Source organism: Talpa europaea, assembly GCF_964194135.1.
Source record: "Talpa europaea genome assembly, chromosome: 5".
NCBI classification, from domain to species: domain Eukaryota; kingdom Metazoa; phylum Chordata; class Mammalia; order Eulipotyphla; family Talpidae; genus Talpa; species Talpa europaea.
In genome coordinates this window covers 105,162,867-105,174,412 of record NC_140071.1, presented here as the reverse complement: position 1 = coordinate 105,174,412, position 11,546 = coordinate 105,162,867, and the positions used below count along the sequence as shown (strand labels likewise).

At 33.9% G+C, this 11,546-nt stretch overlaps 1 protein-coding gene across 1 annotated transcript in view; it reads right to left on the bottom strand.

The window, feature by feature from the left end:
* Positions 1-5,498: 5,498 nt before the first annotated feature.
* UBA6 (ubiquitin like modifier activating enzyme 6) overlaps positions 5,499-11,546 on the bottom strand; it is a gene marked incomplete at its 5' end in the record, with an annotated part of 71,847 nt that continues 65,799 nt past the window's right edge. Inside the window, 5 exons of the mRNA XM_084234308.1 lie at positions 5,499-5,650; positions 7,959-8,053; positions 8,534-8,621; positions 9,511-9,638; positions 10,386-10,579. Of these exons, the coding sequence (XP_084090434.1) occupies positions 5,515-5,650; positions 7,959-8,053; positions 8,534-8,621; positions 9,511-9,638; positions 10,386-10,579 (641 nt within the window). The 3' untranslated portion in view covers positions 5,499-5,514. The remainder of the gene's footprint in view (positions 5,651-7,958; positions 8,054-8,533; positions 8,622-9,510; positions 9,639-10,385; positions 10,580-11,546) is intronic.

Genomic DNA, 11,546 nt, shown 5'->3' with positions numbered 1-11,546 from the left:
ATAATCAACAGGAAATAAAGTAGGCTAATTTAGAATAACATTTTCCAGGATATTTAGACAGGTTTTTAAAAATATATTTTAAAACATATCGTGAACGGTTCAACGCAGTAAAGGAGAGCCAGGCTAAATTTTCTCAAAGGCAGGGAAAATTTATTGTGCCCCCAGCGGGATTCACGGACCCAAGGTGGGGGTAGGTGAAGTCACACCCATTGTCAGGGGAAGGCAGGTTTTTATAGGGTGGGAAAGGGAAATCGGGCTTGCATCTGGGGGAACTGGCTTGATGAGGAACAGAGCTGTTTTCTGATGATATCAGCAGGCCCTCATTCTGGACCCTAGGTGGGCTTCCTCATTCTCACCCCTGTATCAACCTTTCGTATTGGATGGTAAGAAAGCTATATTAGTGGATAATTATCAGGTTAAAAACTGGGAAGAAGTAGAAATTCGTAATGGTGAACTTTTCATTTGTGACCACTTGTATTTGGGGGCTTTAATGCATTTGGAAGAGGCTACTGAGAAACTGAACAATTAAGAGACTATGGATTCAAAGGGAAAGTCTAGTGGTGGCCAATATGTGGGGACCCTGGCAATCCCAACCCACATTTGGAACACTAAAGGATTATTGGAGTAAGGGTTAACAGGAAATAACAGCACAAGTACAGTCCACAGCTTGGCTCTGAGTCACATGGATAATTCAGAAAAATCTGTCCCTGAAATTGGGTCAAAATGATTCTAGATTACTAATGCCTAAGTGCCTGACACAGCATATGAAAAAAAAAAAAATCTGTGGAGGATGAAAACATCATGCTGGGCATCAAATTATTTCTATAAACAATTTTTCAATGGTTACATTGGCACTGAGATAACCATATACACAAAGATAACAGATAAAAAAGGGAGGTTAGCTGAAATAAAATTAAGAAACAACTACATGAGAATTTTAGATTTGGGAATTGTTAAGTGCATACAATAAATAACAATGTTTTTCATGTTCAGGTGGATGAAAGGTGAAAATGTTAGCAAGACAAGTGAAATTTGTAAGACTGACCAATTTACATATCCGTGATTAGAAATTTGAGAACTGAAAATACAAAGGGCTAATAATAACCAAGATACTCTTACAGACCAGGGTGAGAAGACTTGTTCTTCCAAATATCAAACACAGTACCAGCTACAGTGACAGACACACTATACTAGTAGCACAGGGACAGAAAAGGAACAAACAATTTAGAAAGAAGTACTTTCCCTTTGAATCCATAGTCTTAATTGTTCAGTTTCTCAGTAGCCTCTTCCAAATGCATTAAAGGCCCCAAACAGAGGCCCCAAATAGAGGTCACAAATGAAAGGTTCACCACTATGAATTTCTCCTTCTTCCCAGTTTTTAACCTAATAATTATCCACTAATTTAGCTTTCTTACCATCCAATACGAAAGGTTGATACAGGGGTGAGAATGAGGAAGCCCACCTAGAGTCCAGAATGAGGGTCTGCTGATACCATCAGATATATGACTCTTAGTGGCACTGAAAAAAAGACTTCAATAAATGTCAGTGAGGCAATTCCCAGCATACACAAAATTCTTGATGAATTAAAAACATACATGTGAAAGGCAAAACTAAATTTGTAGAAGACAACAGAGGGTTATCTTCATGACCTTGGGGTAGAAAAATATTTTTTTAAACAATTCACAAAAAATTCTAACCATTTAAAACAAAAAAAGTAATACTTTTCAGTACCTAACTATTAACAATTTTTTTTAAGTCAAATCATAGTAACACAGAGGAAAAAAAGCAAGGCAAGAGTGAGAGAAAAACTATTTTCTAGATACCAAAAAACAGGACTTAAAAAAGATCTTTATGAATCAATGAAGAAAAAGATTGCCAACACAATAGAAAAGTGGGTAAAAAAGTTGTATATACTTTATAAAAAAAAAGTGGTTAATAGACTTTGAAAAAGTGATCAATTTCACTAGTAACTAGGGAAATGCAGAACAAAATATGAATGAGATACAACTGCATATTCACCAGATTGGCAAAATTTAAAAATAATCTCTTTATATCAGTGTTGAGAGGATATACAGAACATCTACATTACTCAGGGAAAACTTTGTTATCTAGTAGGATTTAAGATGTAGTATTGTGTGACTAAGCAATTCCATAGGTCTATACCTCAGCTGCAACAGGAGATACATACAATAATGTTCATTGCATAACTGTGACTGTCCCACACTAAAAACATTCCAATTGTCCACAGCAATCAATGAATAAATGTAGTATATTAATGTAAAAGGTAAATTATACAGCAATGGCAATGAAAAGTATAACTATAAGCACCAAGGATGAAGTCTATAGTGAATAAAAGAAGCAGTGAAAAGACAATACAATATTATTCCATTTATGTAAGATTAAAAAAGTCAACAAAAATATATTTTATTGTTTAGGTATATACATAGGTGTAATACTATAAATAAAACCAAAGACAAAGATATCACAAAAGGTGGGACCAATGGTAATTGCCAGAGGTTATGTGTGGGGAAGCTGGCTGTTAATTAGAAAGATATAAAGAAATTTCTGGGCTGCTGTCAATGTTCTATTGACTTCAGAGCTGGTTATACAACTGGTTACCTTATAATCTTCCAATTCCAAATTTTTAAATGTTTTATATTCTTCTTTGAAAATATATTTTTTCAATGTATGTTCCTCAGTTTAAAAAAAAAAAAAGGTAGGAAATGCTAAGAGCAAAACAAACATGAACAAATTAGCCACTGATTACTTATGCCAAACCCCAACATCTCTACTTCCTGTTTCCATATTTGTTAAAAGTACTCATTAGGTGATGAGAATTTTCAGGTCAAGAAACCTAAATAATTATTAGGTCAAGATATTTTACTCAAAATCACAAGAGAACAATTTTCTCTCTTCATTTTACTAATTAGAAAACTAACTCTAAACACTATTGTCATTTTTATGCCTTGTCTTTAGTACCACCAGAGAGAGCAATAACAGACAAAATATAAAGACAACGATACAAAACTGTCTTCACTATTTCTAAGCAATACTTTTAGGAACTTAATTTAGAGGAACTTATTAACATATGAGTAACATAACCGCTTTGAACTCTAAAATGGAATGGACTTTGGACATCCCCCCCAAAGTCTGTAATTTACCAGACCTACAGTTCATTTGGTTACTACCATTCCTCCCCGCAACTGTTTCAGTAGAATTTCAGTAGCCCAAAGCACTTTGAAGTAATGTCCCTCCACACACAGTGAATACTATCTATACCTTCATAGTTGCAAAACTTGGAACTTTTGCTTGGAAACACCATAGCAAAAATACAAAATGAATAGCACAATCAGAATCTTTGGAGTTAACTAAGGAACAGGATTTACAAAAGATATTGTCAAAGTTCTTAATTTATTTTTAATAAGTAAAAAATTATTCAGTGATACCATACAAAATCAATTTTTGCATTTTATATATCAATCACCAACAGTGATCTCATGGTACAGAAAAAAACAAAACAGAATAATAATTGTCATTAAGCTCACCCTGGCTTTCCAGCTTAGTAGAATTAGAGAAATTAATGGTAATATCTGTTATCAACAGGAAAAAGAAAGCAATGACAAAATGGTTTCAGGTTTAATCACAAAATGAACCTAAACTTGGTTGATTTTGTTTATATCTGCTAAAGCACTGCTCCCTATAAATAAAACTGACAGCATAGTTCTAAATTTATTTCCAGAGAACATATGGAGATTTAGATCAAATATGGGGATCACTGAATGGCTACCTGAAAAACAGAAATTACAGAAATTGAACAAAAAATAAAGTAAAAGTGGGGAAAAGGTTTATTACAGACAAGTCGCTTTATTATTTCTAGTGTCTATAGTCCCAAACAAGAGAATATGATATTCCGAGATTCAATTTTAAGGATTATACTTGTGCTATGCATAATGGGAGAGGGTAGGATACGACAAACAAAAATTATTGTTTCAAAGTTAGTTGTTTCCTTTAAATTCGTCTTGTCCATTTCTCTTTACCTCCAAACACACAAATGATCCTTTAATCATGCAAATTCACCTTCCAATCTCAAATTTATTTTCCCAACTGTATTTCTTTTACAAAAGAATGAAACAATACAGCTGATTGACAAAACAATATAAACTACTTGTAAATAAAATCTAGACTATAAAAAGAGATCAAATTGGAGAAAGACTGATGTAAACCTAGTTTTAGTTTACGTACTTTCTAATGCTCTGCACAGGAGAGTGAAAAAAATCATATAGAGGGAAATGACTTCCTCTGGTTATACAATGCCAATTGCTTTAGAATGCATGATAGTCTTAAAAATAAGAGAAACACTTGCTGTAATCAATGAGTTTACAGTGTTGAATATACTTTACTGTCATTTTAATGAAAGCATTTATATGAATATCTATCATAGTTCATATCAGAAAACAGAAATTTTCTATTGATAAAGATCTAAAAAAATAAATTTTTATTTTTAGCAACTCCCTTTCTGGGGATGCAGAATAAAACAATGTTTTTCCCTTTAAAATAAAATATTATTATTTTTTTCTGTCCGTAAGTTGTGGGAAGGAAAAAAAATCAAGAATTAACTAGTGGTGATTTTTTGATTTCTACTTTTCGTATACTGAGGACTCTCCCTTTACAAAACCTTTTAGTCCTAGGAACTATGGAAATCAGGTTTAGAGTTCCAAATAAATAAACTAGCCACATTAGAAAGCATACTGAATAATCAAATGATTAGCCACATTTATCTGTTCACATTCACGGATTCTCTAAGGCTGTCAAAATTCATATAATACTGTTAACATTTAGTCTGAGTTAACATGTGCTATCTGACCTCCTGCTCATGGCTTACAATACTGATGTTGTCAACAAAGATTCAGATTTTGAGGAGACAGTGATACAACAAATTCTGGCTAAATCAACAGAGGTATCAGAACAGTAAACTGTAACTGTACAATTTAAAATATCTATTCTTCATCTACTACTACTGTCCTTCCTCTTTCTGCTGGTGTTAAATTCAAAGCCTAGTCATGAGAGATGCAAGGAGCCAAATACTATTTATATAGGTAAATGGGCCTCAAATACTAAATGTAAAAGAAATTCATATGGTGGGATTCAACTTTTTGGATAGTTGCATTTGATATTTTCAATTTCTTGATCTTTTATTTTTTCTGGTTATGTGTACATATTTGTTCCTTCTTTTCTCCCAGACAAGTTTATATACAAATTAGTTGTAAGCATTATAAAATGGCATTCCAGTTCAAAGTTGCTTGTGATCATATCTGCATAGGAAGCACTTACACAGTGTATACTATGCATGAAAATGTTTTACTATTCTTCATGGTAGTTTTCTACTGATACGTCCCTTAAATTAAGGCGTCATCAAAGAGAAATCCATGTTATTATGAATTGATTTTTTTTCAGTTTCTGAAACACAGACTTTTTAAAATCAAGTAGTCACGAGAAATTTTCAGATAACGTCTCTTAATCAGCGTCGTTACTAAAATAGTATCTTACTGGAGGTCCAGGCAAATCTTCATCTCCATCAGTGTCTGGGGCAAATGAAATAGTAAGATCCACGTATTTCTTTTCAGAAGAAGGTTTCACAAGTTTATGCATTCTAAGAAAAATAAGCAATGGCAAAAAATTTGGTAAATTATGCAAAATGAAAGATTTGTTGACTAATGCTACTCAAGAGCATCTAGACTTTAAATTTATTTTTAAATCTAATAATCCACCTACTTTCACATATTCACTTTTAGTACTAAAAGCTGTACACTCAAAGAAATTCATTTACCTTACAGTAAATCAATATGCACTACAGCTGGTAATAATAAGCAATACAGACCATTTATTAAAAGCCAAAACCCTCTAAAACATACATAAAACCCTCAAAGAAAACCCAAAATGTAAGCAATGCTTTTAAAAAACAAATTCTCTATCCTCCTTATAAAGTTTAGAGGCATGATAAATTCTTTTTAAGTTTTTCTCTGTAAAGAAAAACAAGTTAGATTTAAATTGTCAAATGCAAACTAGAAGCATCATTATAAGACTTTTTTTTACCTTTCCCTGTAATCCTATTTACTAAAACCACTTCTTTTTTATTAGTCACTACTATTATCTTGAATCAAATTATTATCTAAACAAATACTCCTTAGATTATTGCATTAGCCTCTAGTCAGCTGTCATCAGTCTTTTACCTCCAATCTACTATGCTGTCAAAATTCTCTAAGAATATAAATTTGGTATTATTCTCCTGCCTAATGTTATCTACCATATATCATGTACCTATCTCATGCCAGGCTCTGACCTACACAATCTATTTAATCATCATTATAGCTCTTCCCATTTTACAAAAATTTTCCCCCATAATATTATTCTCCATTCTTTCTACTATCCATTCTTACCACCTTATCTATAATTCATTTAAAAATATCTGATTTTCCAAATAGATCATAGTCTTTGTTAGCCACATGCCTTTGTGAAAACTATTGCTTTTGCCTGTTAATCCTTTTTCAAAGGTAGCTCAAATGAAATCTATCCAAGTAGAAGGTTTCAGTTAATGGTGTCCATAAAACTCTTAAAAACCTTTATGTAATGATTATTTAATTATATTTTAATTACTGATTAACAGGTTACTATCTCTTAACAGAATGAACTCAGTGAAGGAAAGGGCTGTTTGATAAAGATGTATAATGACAAAATATTAACATGCTAAATACCAACTGTTTTGGAATGCTTCTTAATTATCATTATACTTCTTAGCCCTTATTATATTACTTTACAGCTCAACAGCAATGGGCATAATCACCCCTAATTGTATTGTGAATACAGAACAAAGTTTCAAAAAGCTCAGTAAACTATGCATGTGAGAAAATAAGTAGCTGAGTAGGGAGGTGAATCCAGGCTTTCTGAAGCTAAGCCTCTCCAGGCACTTTGTAAGTACTCTATAAATGTCTGCAAATGAATAGAGCAACAACAAAGGAGAAATATTTACAAACTATGTCATGCTGGAGGGCTCAAATATTGACCAACTCTGCACAACATTTTTGTCAATAATCGGTAGTAAATTTTATATTCCACTAAACAATACATTTCAGGGCCACACATTCCACTTTCATCTACCTAGCACACAATAAAGGAATTCTTTTTTTTTTTTTAAAAAGATTTATTCATTTATTTATACAAGCACTAGGTACAGTCAGAAGCACGGGAGGGTGAGAGAATTCACCAGAGCCAGAGTAGGGAACAGAACAGGCAGACTGACGAAGTATACTGTTGAGGGGAGCAGCGGGCAGCAGGAGAGGTCTGCGCGCCTTGTGGGACCCTCACCCAGTGGCCAGGGATCAAACCAGCGCTGCAGAGGCTGTGGGCAGCTTTGCAGCCAAGTGCTCAACCGCTGAGCCACCGGGGAGGCCCCACAATAAAGGAATTCTAAATACTAACCTTAATTTATTCAAAAGATCCCACAGACATACTTGCCTAGATGTTATGCAAATTCCTTAAGTAGGGCAAGAACTGTAACTCTAAAGCTTCTCAAAGTACCTGGCGCAGAGCAAGTCATCTTTAAAGAAAATCTGTTCAATGAATGGCATTTTGTTTTATATTATAGTTTAATTAGCCTGGTAATTACATATACCTCACAGGATGATTTACTTTTAATTGGTGTACTGATCATATCAGTTTACTAAGCTGAAAAACTGAGTCTGACTATAATAAACTCACAAGGGTACTGTGATCTATGAATCTCTCTGGAGAGGTTGTCTGTTGTTGTTGGTAAATTCACTGTAATTATTAATGCCATCAGACAAGAATGAATAACATACATTTATCTGAAACTCTGTAACCTCTATATTGAATTTTTCAATGTGCATACAGTTTAATTTTTAATTCTTACAAAACTTTAGCATATAATTTTCAATACTTACGTTAACTTCAATCTTTTTGCATGTCCAGGCATTACAGGAACATAAAGCATTTTGACTCCTTGGACCACCATTGTTGGCTCAATTCCATACTTCTCCTAAAAGAGAATATCCAAAGACAAATAGTCAAACCCAGTTCAAATGCAAAATATTGGGTGAGAATGCCTTATGACCAGCAAAAAGAGAGCAAACAAATGTATCTTAAATACACACACAACACACACACACATGGCCTCCCTGGTGGTGCAAGGGGTTAAGACAAACTATGAAGCTATTCACAGCCACTGCAGCACAAGTTTGATCCTTGGCCAGGGGGCTACTCACATGGTGTACAGACCTCTCCTGACTTGCCTGCTGCTCCCCTAGGCAGTGTATTTCAGTCTGCCTGTTCTGTTCCCCACTTTGTCTCTGGTAAATCCTCTTACCTCCCCCTGAACCTCTGGCCTGTACTCCAGTTCTTGTATACATACATAAATAAATTTTTAAAATTAAATATATATATAAACCTCTAATGAAGTTATGTATGAAAATCTAATAAGCTCAAAGTTACTAATGAACTAAGTGAATAAAAGTCTCACTTTGACTGCATTTATGAAATCCAAGAGGGTAAAATCTTCTTTTCCATGTATAATCCATCTGTCCCAAATTGTAAATGATATTCCATTTCTGTTGCAGAAAAATATAAGAACAAAAACATTTTAATTTTCTTCCCTTTAGTAATAGCCCCACAATTCCATTATTTGTGATATAGCTAGAAATTAATGTGAGGAAAAAAGGGAAAATCTAACTTCTAAAATATTCAATAGTCTTTTGTCCCCATCACACCACACAGGTAACACTTTCACCAGTACCTGTTGATACTTCAAGTGTCTCATTATAAATTAATGTGTCTTAGAGAGTGCTCTCTCTCAATATGTGCATTATTTTCACTTCACTGTGTGGATGTTCTTGTAACATATTAGTGGACATATGGGATGTTCCAATTTTTAGCTATGATAAATCATGCCAGAATAAAATATATCATATACATATCACTTAAGATGAGTGCTAATGTAGCTGCAAATTTGAATTATAATTCTGTATTTGCCTTAATATGTGTTATAGTATTTTTCACTTTCATCAGTAATGTATGAGAGTACTTGCTCTCTCTTGCCAAGATAGGTGTTTGCAAATTTTTGATTTCTGCCAATCAGAAAAGTGAAAAGTAGAGGTCCAAGGAATTGCTGTTTTGCTATATAGCTTTTGGAACTAGATTTTTAACTCATGATCCATCAGTTAGAACTAAAAGTCTTCCAATTCATCTGCTTTAGGTAGATGTAGACAAAACCCTAAGAAAGTACAGTGTTAAACAGTATGGCATAGTAAATGTGAGAGTTCTATGTCTATTTTAGTCAGAAATATTTCATGAAAACAGAATTTTGAACTGGTCTTCAAGTAATGACTTGCAAGTATTTATATAGAAAGAAGGAGAGATGGAGCTGTTTTTTTCTCTTTTAGAACATAAACATTTTATTTCATTCTCATTATGCAAAAGAAAACAGACCTTCGTGCATACCTGATTTCAGTTTTTCTCACTTCAGATGTCTCTGTGAACACTACAATTGGAATGGCTAAGTTAAAGAAACAATTTTTGTAAGCTTCAAATGGATAGCCACCAGCTACTTTGATCATCTCCAATGCAACCTAGGTAAAAGAAGGTTAGCAGATAATAGAGTCTAAAAGTATTCATGACTTTAATGACGTCTATTTAACCTTCCCACTTTCTTTTCAAGTATTTCCCTACAAAGAGTAAAACCAGTTATAGAACTGGAGTAAATCTCTCACCATTTAGCATATTTCATACTTTCAAAATGTTCTACATGTGGTGAGCAAACTCATTTAAAAAAATATTCACGTACTTTAAAAGCAGACACCAGAACTCAAGAAATATAACAGTCCAAAATAATCTGATATAGGGACAGGTAATTATATAGTTTCTAAGAATTACACAGTATAGCATAGTAACAAGCCAATCTAAAGATTCTGAAACATTAAGGAAAGATTAATCTGAATCACTAATAGGTATTTCATTTTTTTTAGGTAAAAAACTAGAATCAATAAAATCATAGAATAAAGATTAAGGCAGTTCATTTTATTCAAGAAAAATAGAGTGCCTTCTTTATGTGGAGGCTACAAAGATGATTATAAGATTACTGCCCATAAGAAAAATTTTAATCTATCTGGGCAGAGCCTATTTTTTTATTAAAGTATACATCTGCATAAACTCAAAACATTGATCAATGTACTTTCAGAAACATTTTAAAATATTAAATAGATTAGTACGTATCCCTCCTTCTCTAAGATCCCTGAGTGAGTGACTAAGGGTTGTGCTATACGGAGGGAAGAGGCAATGAAAAAGATCCATTTTCACTGAAAGAATAATAAACTCACCAAGCCAGAAACTGCAGCGGTGGATGTTGCTATTGCAGGTATAATTTTGCCAGCTATGCGCTTTGTCTTGAAACGATCAGCTGGTTTGATACTATACATTTTAGCACGAAGATTTGATGCAGCTGTGATGAAATCTATGTGTCCATTACTATCATCATCTTTTTCAAATGAAAGCACTGCCATCTGAAGATCACCTATCATAATAACCAGAAAACAAAATTTCCTAGTGTTACATATTTGATTAGGTAAAAAGCAGTGTGAGCTCATTACTCTTCACAATTCCTTTATTTTTTTATGCTTTTATTTAATTATTTTTGAAAGGTTTTTTCTTTTTTTTAAAGATTTATTTTATTTATACAAGAACCGGGGTACAGGCCAGATGTGCGGGAGGGTGAGAGGATTCACCAGAGACAGAGCGGGGAACAGAATAGGCACAATGACCAAAATACACTGCTGAGGGGAGCAGCGGAGGCGAGAGACAGGAGAGGTCTGCCCCGCCATGTGGGTTGCTCCATGGCCGGCGGAGATCAAACCCGCACTGCAGAGGCTGCAGACAGCTTCACAGCACTGTGCTCAACCACCTGCGCCACCAGGAAGGCCCCTATGCTTTTATTTATTTTTGCCATTTTTAAGTACTTATTTGGGCAAAAGATCTTAAGATGTGTTTTTATTTTTTAAAAAAGATTTATTTTATATATTTATGCATACAAGAACTGGGGTCGAAGCCAGTGGTGTGGGTGAGAGGATTCACCAGATACAGAATGGGGAACAGAACAGGTGGATCTACTAAAATACACTGCTGAGGGGAGCAGCAGGCAAGCCAAGAGAGGTCTGCATCTCTCTGGCCAGGGATCAAACCCATGCTGCAGTGGCTGGCCATACCTTAATAGCCCTGAGACTTGACCCCTGTGCCACCAGGGAGACCCCCAGATATATTTTTATAATTCACATAAGAAGAAAAACATTTGAGTGAAAAAAATAAAATGAAAAACTACAGGATTTAGTGTTTATAAATGAGATCATCAACAATTTAACAATTCAGAGAAGAAATTCAAAGGGTAAAGTTGAGACCAGGCCTTTACAATAATTTATAATAAAAAAATACATTACTTGTTTTTAAATGACTGGAAAATATTAAAATCCATATATAAAAATATATGC